Source organism: Poecilia mexicana, unplaced genomic scaffold (assembly GCF_051168715.1).
Source record: "Poecilia mexicana isolate PSO_F unplaced genomic scaffold, ASM5116871v1 scaffold_8, whole genome shotgun sequence".
NCBI classification, from domain to species: domain Eukaryota; kingdom Metazoa; phylum Chordata; class Actinopteri; order Cyprinodontiformes; family Poeciliidae; genus Poecilia; species Poecilia mexicana.
The window spans coordinates 21,953,615-21,974,562 of record NW_028263377.1 but is presented as its reverse complement, the minus strand read 5'-3'; the positions used below and the strand labels follow the sequence as shown (position 1 = coordinate 21,974,562).

At 37.4% G+C, this 20,948-nt stretch overlaps 2 protein-coding genes across 2 annotated transcripts; both read right to left on the bottom strand.

The window, feature by feature from the left end:
- Positions 1–59: 59 nt before the first annotated feature.
- mettl2a (methyltransferase 2A, methylcytidine) lies at positions 60–4,016 on the bottom strand. Its single transcript, XM_015003468.2, has 9 exons — positions 3,796–4,016; positions 2,899–2,987; positions 2,460–2,728; positions 1,528–1,577; positions 1,370–1,430; positions 1,146–1,285; positions 933–1,039; positions 609–674; positions 60–492 (listed from the first exon to the last, which is right to left on the bottom strand). The coding sequence occupies exons 1-9, from the start codon at positions 3,945–3,947 to the stop codon at positions 353–355; spliced, it is 1,074 nt and encodes a 357-aa protein (XP_014858954.1). The 5' UTR covers positions 3,948–4,016; the 3' UTR covers positions 60–352.
- Positions 4,017–5,309: 1,293 nt separating this feature from the next.
- On the bottom strand, positions 5,310–19,431 carry LOC106927715 (integrin beta-3-like). Its single transcript, XM_015003469.2, has 15 exons — positions 19,213–19,431; positions 16,969–17,054; positions 15,835–16,036; positions 15,491–15,743; positions 14,860–15,022; positions 14,608–14,769; positions 14,435–14,530; positions 14,262–14,351; positions 13,692–13,826; positions 13,166–13,595; positions 7,666–7,888; positions 7,184–7,308; positions 6,842–6,961; positions 6,439–6,605; positions 5,310–6,350 (listed from the first exon to the last, which is right to left on the bottom strand). Exons 1-15 carry the CDS (start codon positions 19,346–19,348, stop codon positions 6,285–6,287), a joined length of 2,454 nt encoding a protein of 817 aa, XP_014858955.2. The 5' UTR covers positions 19,349–19,431; the 3' UTR covers positions 5,310–6,284.
- Between the last annotated feature and the right edge of the window lie 1,517 nt (positions 19,432–20,948).

Genomic DNA, 20,948 nt, shown 5'->3' with positions numbered 1-20,948 from the left:
ATTTCAAATGTGCAAGATTTTTTCAGTACTGGGTTTTAATTTAGCATGTACAAAAAATGTGAAATACAAAAAAGTCATGCAATTTATTTACTTGAAAAATTTGCTAATTAAAACCAGTCTCTTTTTACAGCGGTTACCAGTTCTTTTTCAGATTAGACAACTCATCAGGAGAAAAGTCATCAATTTGGTGACCAAGGGTATTTTTCCAGAAGAACATGTAAATAAAAAATGTCCATCAGGGTTATGGCAGCCAGTTCAAGAAAAAATAAAATAAAAATAAAAAAACTCCATGATCCCATTGTTCCACATGTCTTCTGGAAACAGCTGTAATCTTTGTCAGCTTAGGTGTTTCTCAACAAGGCTTGCGGTACTTGCACTGGATCCAAACCCTGTACATGGTGAGCTGTTTCCCTCTGTTCACCTGCAGCCGCCTGTCCACAAGGTTCTGCACTTTTTCAAGCCCAGCCTCTGCAAACAACTCATGAAGCTCATCTAAAACAAAGAAAGGCACAAAAATGTGATCATATTCATGTTGAAAGAATGAATCAGTAAGGGATAATATTAATAATAATAAAAAAAACTACAACTGTAAAGCCAGTCATTTATACCCTGAGTAAAGAAATAAACTCGTGTTCCGTCCCCTCTGACATAAAAGTTTTCTGACAGACATCTCCCTAAGGAAAAATCAAAAACACAGACAGTTAAAAAGATGAAACGGTTAAACATTTCAAGGTTTGGCTGCAAGGATCGGCAGGTATAGGTATTGCTCAGAAAAGTCCTAAAGAGACCTAAAACTTTACAGTGACATTTTGTATTACGGATTGCTAACAGTTTATGACAAGAGTGTGACTCATTTTAAGCAAATTCTTCCCAGCAGAACAGAAATCTTTAGCAATTCTAGACATTTTGAACCTTGACACAACCTGACTGACCTTTCTTGAAGCGCAGCTGTGCCATATCGTAGCGTCCATAATCCCTCAGCAGCATCACACCACCTGGTTTCAGCAGACCTGCTAATCTACTGATGGAGGCCTGCATCCTGAGATGGGGGGAGGGAGGGGAACACTTACACAGTGTCTGCAATATGCTAAAGATGTACGCAAAAATGAAAGCGCAAAACTAGGCAAAGCAATATCCGTTCGTACTGGTCGGGATGCAGAGCCGACAGCACAAAGATCAGCACGATAACATCCAGGGATCCATCAGGGATGGGGAAACTGGCCTCGACGTCGCTCAAGTCGTGCACAAAGGCAAAGCAGCGGTTCAAATCGTACTCTGGATTAGTCTGATGACGAGAGAAACTCTGAGTTAGTCACGTACATGCTGAAGATCAGAAGAAACTGCTCTTTTGTGAGTCAAAACGGCTCACCTTCACTAATTCCACAGCAGTGCTGGAGAAATCACAGCAGTAAACAAAAAGCCCAGGGTCACTGCAGAAGGCAAAGCTGCAGTTATAGAGACTGCAAAAGGTGAGGAATCGTCTTTTTCAGACACGATGCAACTTTTTTTTTTCTTGTGTGTTCTTACTTGTTGGTCTTGAGTATTGGGAAAACTGTGTTGCCCACACCACAACCAACCTGCACAGAAATGATGTTATGTTTCAGGAGAATTAGCCATTTCAAACGGAACAAATGCAATAATGGGAAGAAATTGGGCTCTGTTTGAATGTTTAGAGAATCTTAAAGAACAAGAAAGAAAATCATAATTTCAATTGGATTACATTCAGTTAGTGGGAGAAATCTAATGTTTAAAAGATGGTCACATATTTCAACTTGTTAGATGGCTTTTCAGAGTTAATCTTAAAAAAAATCACAATTTTGACACTTCTGAGAAACATTTTACAAGACTGGAACATAGAGTGGAAAGGATCTTTAAAATCTGTCTGGTTCCTTCCAGGTCCTGAGTCCTACGTGCTCTTCCTTTCCGCTCATCCAACAGGATTTGGGTTTAGGGGACTGAGATGGCCATGGTAGAAGGTGGATCTTGTATTCTTGGCCATATGTTTTGGATCATTATTCTGCCAAAACCCCCGCTAACAAAAAAAAGTCAATTTTCTAGCAGTTGCAAATGATGGCATGCCCTCTAGTTTTCTGGAGCTCCCTTCAAAAAATGTTTTCTCCCACTGAAAAACACAGACTTGAGTTAAAGGTAAGCTTTTCTACATTTTTGTAGTTCATGCAATAAAAGCCGAATGATATACAGGTTATAACACCTTCTTCCAAAAGTTTTCTGTGTGTCCCATGCATCACATAATAGCTTTACTAAAACACACCTAGACTCTGTTTAAAGGGACATGGGTTTTATTATTCAAGCCCATTATTTTAAGAACGTGTTTAAATCTACAGAACATCACTGAAAAAAAAAATAAAATCGAACAGTTTCCTGAACTAAATAAAACTACATTTAAAGCATTTATACGGTTAAAATGTGACCAACTTGCTGCTAGAATGATCTCTAACCTCCAGGATGCGATATGTGGCAGAGGAGCATGGAAAGGCACAGTTGTCACCAGACAAAGCTACAAAATCCCTGCATTGTTTTTGTTCACATCCGTCCTGATGGCTGCTGTCCACGGCCGAGTTGTTTGGCTGAGATTCGTGGTTCAGGTTGCGCTGTGGGGCAAGCTCTGGAAACTCTGTGAAGAGCCAGTGACGGTCTTTAAAGAAGCGATTCTCGTGTATCGTGTAAAACTCATTCCAGTATTCACTGGCCCGGCTGTTGTACTCCTCTGGAAGTAAAAGGCAGAAAAGCTAGTATTAAAAATAATAAATAAAGCACACTTCCTACAACATAACACACGTCTGCTTTCTCAAAGGCCAGTATAATAATAATTTTTAAAAAAAATCATGATTTAATTCTAATATATAAATATATTAATTTTCAAAGTTACAGTCTAACCTTGTTTTTCTAGAGGCAAAGGCTGATTGTTTTCTGAAACTTTCTTCTTTGCAGCTTCTTCCTGTTCGTCAGTCCACTCAACATTGTCCCTGGAGACCACAAAACATTATTATCCCAACTTTGTGAATAATAAAGTGACTGACCGTGAAGAAATTGTGTCTGATATTTTGATGTAGTATATTAGGCTTCATTTGTATGTTTTTTTTTTTGTTGTTTTTTTTTAACATATCTTTATGCAGATTTGACCCAGAATTTAACAATTGCATTAGTGGCATCAACAACTATCTTTTAAAATAGTAGTTTCGCCCGTACAGCGTGCATTAAGGTAAAGTACATAATGAATGCTCACACTGAACCCCACTGCTCTCACCTTCATAGATGGAAAAAAAAAAGTTTATATTAATTTATTTGATCAAGGAATGATGTTGAAAATGTATTGGCTAACCATCAAATATGGCAACTTTATTACCGTCACCTTGATTTGTGGAGATACGACCAAAGTAGTTGATAATGATTTTCTGACATTTAAAAATGTCTTATTTATCTTATTTTTAATTCTATTTTAATTTCTTAAAATAATTTCTAAACAAAAATAATCTCTGTTCATTCTAATCGACAGAACTTTTTACGTTAACAATGGGCAACCGTACTGCCCCCTTTACCGTAATGCACATAGTAGAGGGGAATAGTAATTTTATGAGAAAACAGTCGTTATTTTCTAAATGTCGGCTTGGTTGAACGCAGTAAAGAAAATTACAAAAATATATAAACAAAATATTGCAACGTTACAAATGCTGAACTCAACGATCCAAAGCTAAAGATAATGCTGAAAAAGTCTCCTCCACTCAAAAGATACACATGATCCCATTCCATCCTGTTTGGGTCTGTGGTACCGACCATGCGTTGTGCTGGAAGACCTGCCGCGGGTCTGTAAGGAAGCGTGTCCCGAACTGAGGCCTTTTGGTGTCCTCAGAGGAAGAATTTGAAAGTGTCAAGCTGATTTCAGTGTTTTCAGCCTCCACTCCGTCCACGGTGCGGGGCGCCGCCATGATGGATCTGACGCAGAAGGGAGTGACGCATTCAGGGACAAGCGGAAAAGATACTCAAGGGTTGAAATATGCCGGTAGTTCATATTAATCAGTTAAAAAAGCACATTGCTTTTAACGTTGCACAGGTATGGAGAGCCATTTCAGTCAAAAGTAAGTAAGTAAGTAAATAAATAAATAAATAAATAAATAAATAAATAAATAAATAAATGTAGATTCTGTGAACCTTCACTCCTCTAATTTGATCTTTAGATTAAATGCAAAATGTACTTTATTCTGAAAAGAGAAAATTGGACCACGGAGCAATAGTCCAGTCCACAAAGCAACCAAAAGACACAAGAGTTTGATGAACTCAAGACAGGAATTTCATGAATTAGTCTTCTTATAAATCAGTCAGTTATCACTTTAAAAATATTGTCTGAGTAAATTGCTTCATGTCAAAAATTGTGCTTCTTTCTCATGAGATATGTTTTTTATTGTTAATATAGTTTGTATTTTTAATGTATTTCTATTGATGTATGTTATTTACCTTCCTGCAAAGCACTTTGCATTGCCTTGAGTCTGAATTGTGCAATACGAATAAACATCTTTGATTGCATTGTTACTTTCTTACACGCTAAGGAAAACTATAATGTGTGCATTAACACTTTTTCTACACTAGGGGGAGACATATACTGAGAATATTTCCAACGCCAGTTCTTTAATAATATTAAAGAAGATCATTTTCTCTCTTCCGTGTAGATACCTACACGTCTCGGTTTGTGTTGGCAAGTCTGTTCCAGGAAAATTTATCTTGTTTTCCTCAGGAGATAATTTTTGCTATTAAAACCTGTTGTAAAATTTTAGATTAATATCTGTGACATTATACTAAACATTAGTTAGTAGCATGAGCTATTTCGCAATGACTAAAAATGTGCATATTCTTCTTAAACTTCAATACTTTTAGGGTCTAGTTCAAAGAAATAACTTTCAACCATGTGTTTGAGAGAGTTTTATAGATATAAGTTTTGTTTACAAACCAGAATAAAGTACGCAATAGAGTATTCATAAAACAACAAATTATTAGAACCAATCCACAGTCAGCTTGATTATAAAACAGACTGGCCATTTTTGTTGTGGCTGTACTTCCTTACTGTCAAACTTGATGATGACAGCACTGAGAGTTTTTAATGGAGAGGAAGTTTAATCAGTCTGTATCCGATTTATCAAGACAGTCCAGGCATGTGAATTCTGTCATCTAAGCAGACTTAGGAAGCAGGAAGCATTAAAAAATGACAAAAGTGATGCAGCATGTTGAGTGAATGTTGTTGAAAATAGGCACATTTTAGACAACAGGAACAAAGTGAATGAATAAAGAAGAATCCATTTTCAGAATTCCCCAAAAGCATTTATTGGTACTAAGTAAACAAACAGAATCTGACTATTTCTTTTCTAAGACGCTGTGGATGACAAATATGAGTCTTAAAGATCATCTAGTGTTTGATCTTTAAAAAATCTCTCTGACATTTTAGAAAGAACATCTTATGAGTCACAAAACGCTACAAGTTTCCTAAATGTAACAAAAAATCTTGTCAAACATCAGTGAAAAAGCATCAGTGAGAAAGCAGTTTCAATTGTGCAAAGGACAGACATGAAACCAAAACGCACCAGAGATTGTAGCATTACGTCCCACTTAAATTACCCAAAGGCTCTTTAAATATAAACTTTAAAAAATGTAAAACGCCCAAATACTAAATATAATATAAATTTAAAATGCGCTGAGCAACGCATTTGTGCAAACGCAAAACATAAAAAGCAAAAAAAAGAAAAAAAAAAAAAAAGCTGTTCATGCATGAATGATGCACTACCACTGGTTTATATTTATAATACAATCCATACCCCAGGCATCACTGTAAGCCAAATACATAAATGCAACAGAAACGAGGTTTAACAATTAAACATAGCAGTTTTACATTCAATTTGCCCAACAACAATTTTCACAACAGAAGTACAAAAAAACTCCTAACAACTACAGTAAAGATTAAAACACCTTCCTAAAAACAAACACACATGTTGGAAAATTTAAACAGCAGTTCACTTAAGTGCAACCTGAAAGCTTGAGTTTAACAAAGTACTTATAAAATATGCAGAAAACTCACCCTTCTAAAAACCAAAAAGCCTTAGAGCAAACAGCTTGTGACTCATATTAATAGTTTGTAATGTTTTACATTGTGAAGAATCATCACGTTGAACTGTTGACAGCAACACATCAGTAGCCGGTCTAATGACAGTGTAAAAGATCTTCCTCCCATTCCATCAACGTTGTCAACCCCTGAATTATTTCCTCACCGGATCCAGACCTTAGTTTCCTCTGTACGCTACATTGGTAAAAGTGGAAGTGGCTCCTTTGTACAAAGGATTGTGACCCTGGAACACGAAAAAATAAATGAACTTGATTCAAAAGTGTGTTTGTCAGGTGGGAGGTTCTACACGGTCTGGCATCTTTGATGCTTACCGTATCCCATTTGGCTTTGGATCTCTCCTCCTCAAACTTGGCATACTCTTTGCGATCATGGATGGTAACCAGCAGCTTCCAGATGAGCAAACCAACAAGACCCAAGAGCAGAATGGCCCCGGCCACCGCCAAGAGCACCACTAGGATGTCCGGACCCTCGGGACACTCTGAGAAACAGATACTTTCAGATTCCCATTTGTGTTCTCTCATTATTGTGGCGCTGCACCGTCTAGCTGTGTGACCAACTCTGAGAGGTGTTCTTTATATAATAACGCATTCCTAAATGCACACAATGTGCCTAGCCAGAGATACATCAGGATCTTCTGTCCTCATGTGCCCAAATACTAATTTTGTTTCTCTGACAGCTTAAATTCCTAATAAACACTAAAATATTTCACAGTACCTGGCTCTTTCACCACATACAGGATAGATTTGCCAGTTTTGTCTTCATAATACTGGAAGCGCACGATGCAGTCGTTCTCATCTTTGTAGGAGCAGTTCACCGCAGTGTGTTGTTGGAATTCTACCGGGAGACAAAAAGAAAAAGAAAAGAGCAGGACCATTTAAAAATAACAACGTGAGACAAAGTTTTTCATTAAAAACAGCGATTTGTGTAGGTCAGCAAGATAGTTCAAACGTAATCGGGTGAAATTCATGCAAAGTGAAGGAATGCGACAACACGACACGACCACAACAGCCCAGGGTTGCGTAAAAAATGGGACCAGAGAGAGTTCTCGGCACTCACCCACATTCCCATCCATTTTCTGACTCAACTGGTCCACAATTTTAATTTCATTTTTGCAGATTCTGTTGCAGCTGTTGTCACTGATGTATTGTCCTCTTTTGAAGTGCTGACACTCAACACACTGCCTGCAAGCAATAATAGGACACCTTCAGCTTTATGCAATACAGCCGGTTTAAACTCCAATGTTTTAGCTGCAGCATATGGTAGGAAATCCAAGCTATCACAGAGGTATTAAAATGGCAACCTATGTAGTGCAAGAGTTTATATTCATTTCCCTGTTGGGTGTCGAGAAATAAGTAAAAGATAAAAATAAATATGCACAGGGCACCGTAAGCAAGTCGAAATCCAAAGAGAAACGATGCTGCGAATGAAAAACCAATCTGTGATATTCATGCAGCAACAACACAATGGCCACATATATAACTCATAGATTTAGAGATGTTACAGCAAAAACCAGTGTAGAGCTTAATAGATTTACTTACTTCTTTATCGTGCAGGCGTCAGGGCAGGTGGGGCACCTGTCACACGTGTCTCCAAAGGCGCCGGGTTGAGTGCACTGACAAACCCCGCACTCGCAGTTACCCCGGCCGCTGCACAGCAGCCCTGAGCTGGACACGCAGGTGTCTGTGCGGGTGGTGCAGTTACAGTTGTCTCCTTTCCAGCCAGCGTCGCACTGGCAGAACCCACAGTTACACTTCCCGTGATCTGAGGGAAACAGAAACGGACGCGTCAGCTCAAGTCAGCTCGATGGGCTGAAATTACTTTAGCTAATTTGTCAAAATAACTATATGTTTTTGACGTCATTTTATTTCTGGTTCATCTGCGAGTTCATTCTGCTTTTGTGTGAACAGTGAAGACATCTTGCTTTTTCTTGGCAGCAGCAGGTACAGTTTGGCTCCAATCCGTTGTAAACCTTAAATAGACCATTAACGATAAGGAACCCAACAATCTGCCTGTGTTAAAACAACGTGGCAAAGTTGAGTGGATCAAAATTCCTTCACAGCAATGTAAAGACTCACTGCCAGCGAGCAAAAACATTTGATGTCAGTTGTTGTCCCCGGAGAGTGGCACAACCAGCTATTAGTTTTATGTTTTCACACAGCACCAGCACGAATTGGTTAACTTTGAATTCATTTTAAAATAAAACCTCAATTTCAAAACAGAATTTGGTTCAGGTTATCATGGCGCCCGATGATGTTAAAGTCTTAATGGTGACAAAAAAGTAGAAGAAAATCTATCACAGGGAAAATACATTTTCATAGCTCTATACGTACATTTATATACATCTATATATATTTTCAGCAGGGGAAAATATATATATATATATATATATATATATATATATATATATATATATATATATATATATATATATATATATATATATATATATATATATATATATATATATATATATATATATATATATATATATATATGTATATATATATATATATATATATATATATATATATATATATATATCTGTTGCTACACATTTTGACTCTTGTAACAGCTATAAAATAAAGTTAACTATTGCATACTTAATGTATGTGTGTGTGTGCGGTCTAGGATCTTATAATTTAAAAAATATGTCTTTCTTTACTCTGATCCATACATACAATTTGACACAAATGCCAGTATCCACTTAAAATGGGAGAAAGAGGAGAACATGACATTAAATTACAGTAAATGTGTGTTCATCGTCAGGAAATGGCTGCTGCACAGAAACAGCCAAACGGATGGAGAAGATCCATATCTTTCCTCTGCAGTCAGTGAGTCAAAACGAAAGGAGGGAAAATTCTTCAAAACTCCCCATTACAAAATGGAAGCAATTTAGCATGTGTAATTGTAATGCAAACAGTCCTTTATAATTAAGCTTTTCATGTTTCCTCACAAGTTTTGCAGACTCTTATGTGTAGCACCGCCGGAACTATCACTTGTCAAAAGGAACACTAAAAATAGCACGATATGGTTATCTACTTCCTGACTCTGATCTGTTTGCATTTTCACCTATCAGTAGCAGCACGTTCCATGGGCTGTTCTACACTACGTTTAGCCCATTTTAAGTTTTAATCTCATGGGTGAGGCTCGACAAACAAACCTACGAAATACAAATTGCTTAATTGTAAAGTTAATCACCGACTCTCTTAAGTACCCTGTATTTAAGTGTGCAGGATTATGTATTACTACATTTCTTAATACACACTTGTGGCTCTGAAGAGGGCTGAGCCATCAAGAAATTAGGGTTTAGTCACTGCAGTGTTCTCAGACGTCTGAGAGTGTAGTTTTATTGTTTTTTTGTGTTAATGAGCTTCTTTCCTGTGTGTCTTTGAAAACATGTTGCATGAGCAAACGTGAAGACCAACGAACGATGTTTTAGTTGAATCTGTAATACTATAATCACCAATTAGTAACAAAGAGAACCTAACTGTCATTTCAGCCGTGAAAGACAACAAAGATACTGGTTGTAATTAATTAATTCTTCCATAAATCAAAGAAAAATCAGCATTTTAATGAGTTTTCCTTTATCTGTTTAAAAAGTTGCTGGCTAATTGTTTCCACTTGGAAAAAGACATGTTCATAAAATTCGTCGGGTGGGTTTTTTTTTTTATTGTTGTTACTCATTCTAAGCTCATTATTGGGCAGGTAGTCATATGAAATGCACCATCAGAGCGCAGAAGCATAAGAAGAGCAAAGTGTTGTTGCAGCGCAGCAACTATTTGCTGACAGAATCTTGGAGTCAGCTTTTCTTGGTGAACAATGGCAGACACTGCATCAGGACGTTAGGCAACCTCAGAAACAATGGCCATGATCTGGTGACTGAAGGTTGGTCAAACAGGATTTCTTTCTGGATAACGTGTGTGAGTCACAGTGCAGCTGGATCACAATGGAGGAAGTAACTGATCCTGGAATGTTACATGTAGTCCAAGGGTCTCTGATTCAACAGCTCAAAGAGAAACCATCCTCTGCTGTAAACGTAACAAAACAACAGCGCCTACACCCTATTTACTGCAGCTTCTTCTTCAGTGTTTTTTTTTTTATGCTCATGGTTACCTGTGGTGACTGTGGTTAACAGTTTCTAAACAGAGCCACCACCTAATCTGGCGTGCTGTTTCCACATAACAATGAAGAGATTAAGAAGCAATACAGACAATACCAGAACTGTCACATGAAAAAGTCAATGCATGTTTTTGTGCAAAACAGAGCTACACTTAAAAGGAAGTTTAAAGACTGCGATTTTGAAAAAATTTAAGGAAGAGCTTTGTCACTGTAAAAAAAACAAAAAAAACAACAAAACAAAAAAAACAAAAAACGAAAGACAAGAACAGGAAAACAGACAGGGGCAATAAAACAGAGCTTCACGCTGCAGAAAGGGAGGAGAGGAGCTCCCTGCAGCGGAATGCAAACTTTCCTGCTCTCTCTTTCCTCATGTTTACGCGCCCCGGAGCAATGCGTGCTTTCTCCTGTTGTGTCCCACTGCCCTCGGCGATGGAAAAAATACACTGCCTCAAAAAAATATCAATGATGTTTTCTTTTCGCCCTGAGCCAAGAATTGAAGCGGTAACAGCTCTATAAAGGAAGCATTATAATAACACTAAGACGAATGCATTGTTCCAAAGCACAGTGGATAGTTTTCCTCTAGTTGCAGCTTTGTGAGTGTAAATGAGCAAAGACCACTCACTCGTGGAGGCTCTTTAAAAGATGACATCATATTTGAGGAAGCGTCTCAGCTCAAAACAGACAAGAGCTGCTACTTTAAAGAGCTCTTGTTACAACATTACCTATCAAACAACCACATATTAAATTAGAACTAACTGAAGGGAACTGATAATCTTAATTCAGTCAAATGTGCAGGCATTCATTTAGGTGTTCGGAGATTTAGACATAAAATCCAAGTGTTTTTTTATGGGGTGTCTAGATGGTGACCACTAAAAGTTATTACTATTAAATTTATTACTGTGGAATTATTGGAGCAGGGCTCCTATGGCTAAAAATATCCCTTTTAGCCACAATCACATGAATTTTGTTTGTATTTCATGAGTAATAGGAATTGCAACAAGCAGTTGAGACATTAGGAAATCAGTCAAACTCATTTAATAATTTGGGCATTGCATATTTAATGAAATGATGGTGAGTATATAATTTTTTTATAAGTAGTGTTTCTGAATGAGATCTGGAAAATGAAAAGCCCCGGTTGGCTTAAAAAAAAAAAAGTAAACAAGTGGCTAGCATAGCATCATTAGCTTGTTTCTAATTAAAATTAGCTGATGTTATGTGAAATTGGTTTGGGGATTGTTTGGTTGCAGGCTCAACTAAATGCTATTTATTGATATTAAACTCCTTTTGTAAATCAAATAGTTACTCTGTCTTAAATATGCTTAACAATTTATGTTCTCAACACTAACAGCAAATCAGCAAAACAATCTAGCTGCTGTTGTGAGAAGTCAAAGAGGAATTTCCTGATTTGCTAATACTCAACCCATACATACCCAAACTATTACAATAGACCAACTGAAGACAAATGCAACAGTTATGTCTTTAGCTGAGTTCCGGAGCACTGAGCTGTGCAGACTTGTCATGGGACGTTAAAGCTCTTTAGCAAGAACACAGTCATATCCTGGCACCAGCAACTGACTATCCAAAACAAAACACTTGAAGTCTCACATAAACACTTGAGATTTCTGACAAAAAGCTGTGCTGTTTATGGTCATATACTCAATTACTGTAGGTATGTAATTATTTACAGGTATTTGTAAACAAGGAAAGACTTCATGTGCATTTGAATTGTGAACCCTTTGATTTTTCCAGCTAGGTAACAAGAAAAAAATGATGTAAACTCATCCAGTTATGTCTACAGAGCAGAAAGAAGAAGTTAAAACCGAAGAAGGGGGCAAAGGAAAGGAAGGGAAGGGCAGAAAGATCTTTGCTGATTCACACAACTCCAAAATGACACACACAAAAAAACCTTAACACTCTGATAAACATCACCTAGATTATTGGTTATGATACAACATATCACCATGCTATTTTGTACCATGTTCAAATATGAGTGTGGTTAGGGGAAGTGTGTTTAAAGGCTTTTGCAACAGGGTTACAGATTACAGAAGAGAAAAAATCTCAGCTCAGATAAGAGTACATAAATCAGTGAGGTTTTTTTTCCATAAAAGTTTTTCCATAATTTTACTGAGATAAAAGTAGAAATATTTAATCAGATCAAGCTAGAAGTCTGTAAATATTGTAATGCTTTAAAGAACTTAGGGTCAGTTGGCAAAAAAATTTTTCACCTAAATTATCATGTTTAAATTCTAGGCTAAGGCAACTTCTGTTTGAGTTGTTTCTCCCAGTGACTGAGTGAGTTTTTTACAGGTGGCTCCATCCTCATTAAAAATATGAATGTTAATTTGAGTGGAACCTGCTGTGACTGTTATGTCTTTTGACTTTGTTATAGACTAAGCAAGACAAGAATGTGTCCATCCATTCATGGTGTATATCCATTCATGGTGTATACCCACTTGTCCTTACAGTATGGACAGATCACCAGTCCATACAGAAACACACAGAAAGACAACCATGCACAACCACACTTATCTCTAAACTCAACATAGACTAAAAAAAAAAAGTCATGTTTGTAGAGCAGATACTCCAGGGAACATGTAAACTCTATGCACAAACAACCCATAATGAGATTCAGTTTATTGCTGCAAAGCATTTGCATGTTCTCCCTTTCTCAAGGTATTCCAGTTATCGTGACCTTGCTAGGTCCCCGAAAAGACCTTTCATGTATGGTTGATTTCTTTAACTTATTCCAGTGTAAGGGTGAGCCATGAGTCAACACTAATCAGCTAAGAGTAAATTAGACTCACTATTATCTGCCAAAAGACTGTCAGCTGTAAAGGCAACCTCGTAAATTGTTAAAAACTTCAAGGACAACTCCTCCATCTTACTAAAACACTTAAAGGAAAACTTGCACATACTCACCAGAGCAAAGAGCTCCTTTGAAGTGCAAACAGTTGAAATCGTCACATTCGCAGTACTTTCCCCAGATCTGACCAGACCCATCTGAGTGGCAGGAGCACTGTCCACATAAGCAGTCTCCTCTCCCATTGCATACCGAGCTGTTAGAATTTGGGAGGCAGTTGGCATCGTCGGCCGGATGATATTCCTCCTGCGAACACTCGCAGAGTGAACCCAGTCGGCCCTGGTGACACTGGCAAACTCCACACTCATAGGTCCCGTTGCCATTGCTGCACACTGGACTGTTGGGTACTGCCTTGGCCTCACAGTCACAGCCACAAGCAAAGTCTACTGTCACCTCCAGCGAATCCTTGAAGCCCAGAGGTTTGATGGTAAAAGTACGGCTCTTCTCTTTGGGGCAGCTGCGGAGCTGAGCATCGACAGTGAAAGTCACCTAGGGAGAAAAATGTATTTAATAAAAGAAAAACAAATGCAGGTAAACTGATGCAACGTACTGTATATAGTCTAAAGAATTGTAAATAATACATACTGTGTCCCCGATCTTCAAACCAGAGCAGGAGCTGAGTCCACGAATCACCTCTCCATTGAGGCAAGAAGCACTAAACGAGAGATCCAACTCCTCTGGGACTCCCAAAAGCTCCAGCGCCACTTTAGAGCGAATTTTCTGCACACATAAGGATTTCCTGTTAGTTGATCATTATTGTGTATGTAAAGTGTATTTGTTTCTCAAATAAATTTCATTAGATTTAGGTACGGAGTACTGCTTTTAGACATCTTTCAGAGAGCTTCTTGCTGTCAGATTATCTAACTGATTCCTTGATTTCACAGGACAGACAGTAATCAGGTCTGGGTGTCGCTAATGAAACTCAGCTTTCCAGAAAATGCCGTTATATACAGTTAATGACAGGGTTATTAACGAGTGCAATTTGCTCGTCATGTGGGGCCACATTAGCATTTTGCGTTTTTTTTTTTCTAGATCTGAAACGCTGAAGTGTGACGAAAATGTCAAAGAGAAGAAAGGTGGGAATTTTGTTTGTTTTTACAGCAATGTGTTTATTACACTTGTAGCACAACCTCTGCCATGAAAATATACTTGTACCTCATAGGCATCTGTAATCAGCTGAATGACATTCCCAGAGTCAACAGATAGCGTTCCCACAGTTGTGCCAGGAATCAGCTGACTGTATTCCTAAAAATAATAACATATTGATTATAAATAGTTTTTTTTTTTTTTTACATTTCTAGTAATATTAAAATATTTGTATTTTTTACCTGGTAAAGAGGTACGACATTACTGGTCACAGCAAAAATTAAATTGATGTTGTTTTCAGACAACTTATCTGTTATTAGGCCCAAGGAAGGATAGTCCTGAAAAACACAGGGATTACAATAGTTCATAATTTAATGTTCAACTTTTGTTTATCTCCTTAGTTATTCTTAAATACCAGCACAGTGGATTTGTTGAAATAATTGTCGTCGTCGAGGTGACACTCTCCGTCGTTGGGCTGAACGATGCCAGCTATGCGTCCGTCCAGGGCCAGGTGAGATTTGGCGTCGGTGGTCAACACCAGAAGATGTGAGGCATCTGGACGCCATCCGATCTTGTCCTAACGCAGAAAAATATCGGACACGAAGCCGAATTAATCACAGTTTTGAAGTCTGAACGACAGTCTCTGAAGAGTATATTTTTATCTTACCTTGCACACCATTGCTTGCATGATAGCCTCAAATCCCCCCTCTGGACCATCCCTATTTCTGGAGACCTTCTGTTTCTGGACCTCCTCAGTGAAGCGAGACACCTTCTCTGTCAGCGACAACACGTTCTTGAAACTAAACTGAGCCTGGCATTGGTCGTTAATTCTGTTCAGAGAGACACAGAACGGAAGTTAGAAAGTTCAAATTCAAGTTTTCAGACGTCTGAATTTGACGGAAGAGGATTAGGACCAATGAAAAAAGATTAAAAAGGACTCTGACTAATCTCAAACATTCTTTAATTAGGTTGTTATCATATGAAAATAACCACTTAACTGTTTCTTCCTTGTTTTGTAAACCTGCACTTTATACACGTCGAGAACCTGTTCCAAATTTGCTTGGTAAGTTTGAGTTTTGAGACCAATTTTTCCTTTTGTTGCATAAGCAACTTAAAATCAACTCTGATTCTGAGTTTAAAGTTAGAATTCAGAGATTCAAGTCAGAATTTTATTTAATTTTATTTATTTATTTTTGGTGGCCCTAAGCCTCTTCCATTGCCCACACTTATAGAGAGAAAACTTAATGACTGTAATTCATCTCCTATGCAAACCGCAAACATTCAATGATACCACATACCCGATGCAAGGATTTTTAATTGCCTCCTTAGGGTAGGTAATTATGTAAGGGTAAGTGGTCTTGTCCACAAATACACCAAATCCCATATGCAGTTTACTAGTAGTTTTGCCCATTGTTTCAGCAAGCTTGTTGCCCAGGGTTTGCAATTTTAAAAGATCATCTTTCATTGAATATGAGAGATCCATCAAGTAGTAGAGGTCCACGGGGTAATCCTCCACCTGTTTCACAGCCACTGTGAACCGCTTGGTGTCACCTGGGTGAAAAAAGAAAGCAGGGTAAGTTTAGCTCCAGTGCATTTCTCAGCATGTTTTATAATTTATGTGTAGCTTTTAAGACCAACACACCTATCCTTAATGCCAGGCGGAGTTTCTGAGGCCTGATTTGAGTTACAACAGCTGTAGACGAAGCCTTGTCACTGAGAGGATTGTTCTGTTGAATGTCCAAGGTGCTGGTGGGAAACTCTATAGCTGCAGCGCTGCACCCTTCTTTAACAAGGTTTTCTTTGAGGTCACAGCGAGATAAACTGGATCTTCCAATCCCAAACACCTGAAAAGCAGATGCGTCCAATATGTGGTGTTGAGAGTCAAAAATCAAACAAGATAAAATGAAGCATGAAGAGTGACTTTTATTCTAATTCAACTGGAGGGGGTCTCTATTTATGTTTTTATTTTTTTTAAGTGTTCTTTTTGGTTACTGTAACCTGAAAGTTGTTTCCAAAAGCCTCATAAGCAGGAATTAATCTGTGATCCTGAACATTCTCTTTTTCTTGTATTTCTTACTGTTTGGCCCTGACTTTAACTCAAAGCTTATAAGGCATGCAGGATCCACATTAACGTGTATGTGTGTGTGTGTGTGTGTGTGTTCATTACTACACACACCTGAGTGCTGATATCATGGACCAAGAGCTGATCCTTTGTGTGAGCAGTGGCTGAGACAGATGGGAACTTATACTGAGGAGCTGGAGCAGATGGGAAGATTTGCATATCATGGATCTAAATTTTAATCCCACCTATTTAATAATTTCATTTATAGTTTTTTCCCATGTTCAGCTAATCAATCAGGCAACAAGTAATTAAACTATAATCTGGCCACACCTGTTGCAGCCTCTGTCCATCATCCTGTCAACTCTCAAGTAATGCATTTCCACATCGTGATGCTAACACTACCATGTTTCACTCTGTACATGGTGGATTAAGGTCACATGTTTTCTACCAATATAACGTTTTGCATATTTACAAGAAACTTCTTGCTTTATATCATTGGATCTTTCCTCTGTCCCCCACATCTATTTTGACAAGGGGACTCAACTAAACACAAAAGCTCTCCACACTTTTCAGATTTTTGGATTAAAAAGAAATACAGAAAAAAATAACACGTGCTTTTCCATCTGTGCTACGGCGATGCACGACTTAGTTTTTATCCATCATACAAAACAGCAGAGTATTAACTTTGTTGCAAGGTAAGGTGTAGATCTGTACCTCATCAGAGCACCATGCACAGCTAGGATGAACAACAAGACATTCTTGACAAGTGGTGACTCCACGAGATGTGCATATGTTGGAGCCTGTGAAAGTAAAACCAAAGAAACATTTAAGCAATGGAATTATTTTATATTTAAAGCACAAACATCAATAAAGCCATACAGATCTGAAAAGGTTTGTTTCCTCCTCTTGTCCATCCAATTTATTAAATGCGTGAGAATATGGGGACAAAACACAAACTGCTCTTTGGATCTTGAAAATCAATTTTAGTTTTTTTGTGTGGAAATTTTAGGGACACCTAAAATTGGTTTGGTTTGTGCAAAATTTGGAAATCATACGAATACCTGAGACTCTATTAAATATTTGGTTACAGCCGTTCTACAGAGGGGTCAGGGGAACTGTGACAGAAGAGGTGAATTCATACCAAGTGCTAGAAGCGACTGCCCTTCAAGAATATTTAGAAACATTCTGATAAAAATGAATGAGAAAGCAAAAGCTTTCAATCAAATTTTTAAGAAGATCAGATTCATCTCACAGTGTCTGTATTTGAGCTATTTTTGTTTATGATGATAATATTTCAGTTTAGCATCTCAGTAAGCATATAGTCAAAAGTATTTGCTCTTCTGTCTTCACATAGACAAAGATGCCATTTTTAATCCTTACTAAAGTGGTTTAGTTTGAGTTTGGCCAACATTTAGAACCATAACCATTTCAAATCATCTGGGAATGATTTAGATATATATTCATGAGAAATCTTGACTATTTCTTCAGATGTGCATTTGTGAGATCAGACACTGATGTTGGAAAAGAAAGACTGGCTCACAATCTCTGCTCTAAAGCAGCTAAGGACTCTGTGCAGGCCAGTCATACCATCCCCAATTTTTTCCCAACAAAGTTGAGTAAATATACTTGTCCAAAAACTGGCAATTGCTAAACACAAATTTATCATAAGATGGTTAGACAGACAGACATGATTTGTACTCCAGAAGACAAGTCTCTGTTGCTCTAATGTCTGATGGTGCATTGCTTAACCCCAATCCATCTCATGCTTTGAATTACACAACAGCCCATTCCACAAACCTCCCTTTTCCTTAAGTCGTCTAAAAGCCACATGAAGCTTGGGTGACTGTATTAAGTCTGCAGAACATTGACGATATCTGCTCATTGCACCTCAGTCTCCTCTGACGCAGCTAACAGTTACGTAAAATACCACTTCTCTCTTTCTGCAGATGTAGAAGCAGACTTCTAGGATGCTGTCTTATTTTTCTCTTGTGCATTTTTTCTCTCAGCTGTTCTTATCTCCTTCTCTTCCTTGACACTTTTCGCCCCACCTCTCTTACTCACTCACTTGCTTTTTTCTGTTTCCCTGTCTGTGTGTGTGTGTATATATATATATATATATATATATATATATATATATATATATATATATATATATATATATATATATATATATATATATATATTGCACAGCTGGACAGGACAAGAAAAAAAACAGTTATAATACCACAACATTTAGTAGAGTAACTAGAGTTCTGACATGTTACAGGTGTGGCGTCCTGTCAGAGTCCTAGGCTGGAATGTGTAAACGCATAAATCATAGGAGTTGGAGTTTATTTATCTGTGATAATAAAGATCATCTGAAACATTTAAATTAATCATTTCGAGGAGTGGCCAGATACGTTTTTTTTTTCTTTGGCAATATGTGACATTAAATCCGCTTCCATGTTGAGTGGAGTCGCAATAAATAAATAAATACAGCTGTTCACAAAGTCATGGAGAGTTACAGAGTCTTAATGATTTAAAATCAATTCTGTCGATCCACAAAGTTTGATGTAACTTTGTTTCCCTGTTTTAACATCACCGAGTCGAAATCAAACCCATAAAGCTCTTTATTATATCCACTAAGTGGAGTGTTTTTGTGGTGCCACTGATTTTCGCAGATCACCTCGCCCTGAAGAGCATCCCGGCTGTTTTTACTCCCTTATAAGGGAAAGGGAAGAGTTTAGGAGCATCGAACATTGTCGCCCTGTTTAAATCATCCAAAAGTTTCTTTCCCCGCTTTAATGCTCATTAAGAAGACAAAGTTTTATAGCCATACCCGCCAGCAACCGGGTTCCATTAATTTAAACTCTTACAAATTATAGTCATTTGAAATTCGGAAAATCGCCAAGTCGCCTCAACAGGTGAAAGCTATCAAAGAAATAATATGCAGTAAAAAAAAAGGGAAAAATATCTTACCGTAAACGTTTGACGCAAAGAGAAACAGATGGACTAAATAGGGTAATAAGGAACCCATGGCTGAGCGTCCAGATCCGCTGTTCCTGGTTCTCTTCTCAACTTTTGTTGGAGTTGCGTCTGAAGATCTTCCCCCCATCAGATTGGAGGGGAACCGCAGCCTTTATGACATGCTCAGACGCATCTCGGCACACTTATGGTTATTTGGCAACTTGTTATGAAGTAATAATTCTGGACGTACATCGGTTTATTTATAGGCATTTCTTTGAAAACTTCGATCATCTCTTTTCTTTGTAAAATAAACTCAAAAGCTGCCGAGGTCAGGGGCCAACGTAGTTTTAAATTCTTGGCTGTAGGAGATTCAAAAGAAGTTTAAGACTTGTAACTATATGTTATTGTTATTTTGACAATTATACGCGATAAACGTCAGTATTTTTCTCATCACGATAATGTGGCGAATAGCAGCAGAAACGATGCAACATGTCTGGGACTGGGAGATAAACGTGAACCACTCTTCTCAGAAAATATAGATAAACTATTTCCAGGTAAATGCCTCCTCCCTTATTGCAAAAATTGTCCTTTAATACTATTACAGGTTGATATTATTGGAAAGTGATCACCCCCTGATTATAGCCACTATTTTGCTTTGAAATCGAACTGAGAATTGACCAAAACTCCTAAAATGGTCTTAACACAACTTGATGGTGTTGGTTTAGTTTGTGTAAAACTGACTTTCCTTCATCTTGCATGAGTTTCCGTATGTCTGCTGTGTGTCTGCTCTGCCCTCTACTGGACAGAAACGCCCACAGCATGTGACAATTGTTTAGGAAAAACGAGTTAAAAAGTTGAAAAACTACATTTTGTATTTACGTTAGTTATCTTGTCTGAAGTAATTTTTTTTTCTTTGATAATTTGAAACTGCTAAGCACCCAAATTTAAAAGAAAAACACGAAAGCCTAAATAACTCACTTTCCCTGGAAAATGTCCTGGAAGTTTCTGTGAAAGAAAACCAGACAGTGGAGGATGGTGTAAAACTTTGAAAATGTTCCTTTTTTACACTTATAAATATTTGTCATGATTGTTGTAGATGATCCAAATGCAGAGACAAAGACCGGAGGAGGTGAGTGAAAATGATACTGTAAGGAACAGAATGGACAATGAAATGGACAACAGGTGAATCTAACATTGTGTGACTGAAACTGAAGAGTTTCTACAGAAGGAAGTTGATTACTGGATGCAACACAGATGAGTAAATATGCAAATAGAAATCAAGCATAAAAGGCCAGAGAACAGAGGTACTGTGAAAAGTAACACAAATGATCAAGAATACAGAAATTAATGAAACACAAGATGGAATAAAAATAATCAACATAATCAAACTGAACTTAAAATTCAATAGATTATGACAACATTAGATATGTGTTATCAGCTACGGAACCCTTGATAATTAGCTATGTGGTTATTTTCCCTTTTCTCTAATACTTCTGTAATAACACGAAGAAGTAAAGAAAATAAACTTCATTTGCATGGCACATGTTTTAGATTTTTACTGGATACAAAAGAAGCAAAAACAATATATATATATATATATATATATATATATATATATATATATATATATATAACTTCCCTCAACTTCTTTATGCTGGTCTGTCATTTAGGATTTCGATGAAATAGACATAAGTTCATGGTTGTAATGTTTAAAAAACGTGAAAAAGTCAAATGTTTTTTATATTATT

Excerpts from the sequence above, each read along its gene's own strand:
- mettl2a (XM_015003468.2), bottom strand. The coding sequence starts at position 3,947 with ATGGCGGCGCCCCGCACCGTGGACGGAGTGGAGGCTGAAAACACTGAA. Across the intron at positions 1,431-1,527 it reads CCAATACTCAAGACCAACAA|TGACCCTGGGCTTTTTGTTT; the intron begins GTAAGAACACAC and ends TGCCTTCTGCAG. Across the intron at positions 1,040-1,145 it reads TCGGCTCTGCATCCCGACCA|GATGCAGGCCTCCATCAGTA; the intron begins GTACGAACGGAT and ends CCCCCATCTCAG.
- LOC106927715 (XM_015003469.2), bottom strand. The coding sequence starts at position 19,348 with ATGGGGGGAAGATCTTCAGACGCAACTCCAACAAAAGTTGAGAAGAGA. Across the intron at positions 13,596-13,691 it reads GTTTGAAGATCGGGGACACA|GTGACTTTCACTGTCGATGC; the intron begins GTATGTATTATT and ends TTTTCTCCCTAG. Across the intron at positions 6,606-6,841 it reads GTATGTGGTGAAAGAGCCAG|AGTGTCCCGAGGGTCCGGAC; the intron begins GTACTGTGAAAT and ends TCTGTTTCTCAG.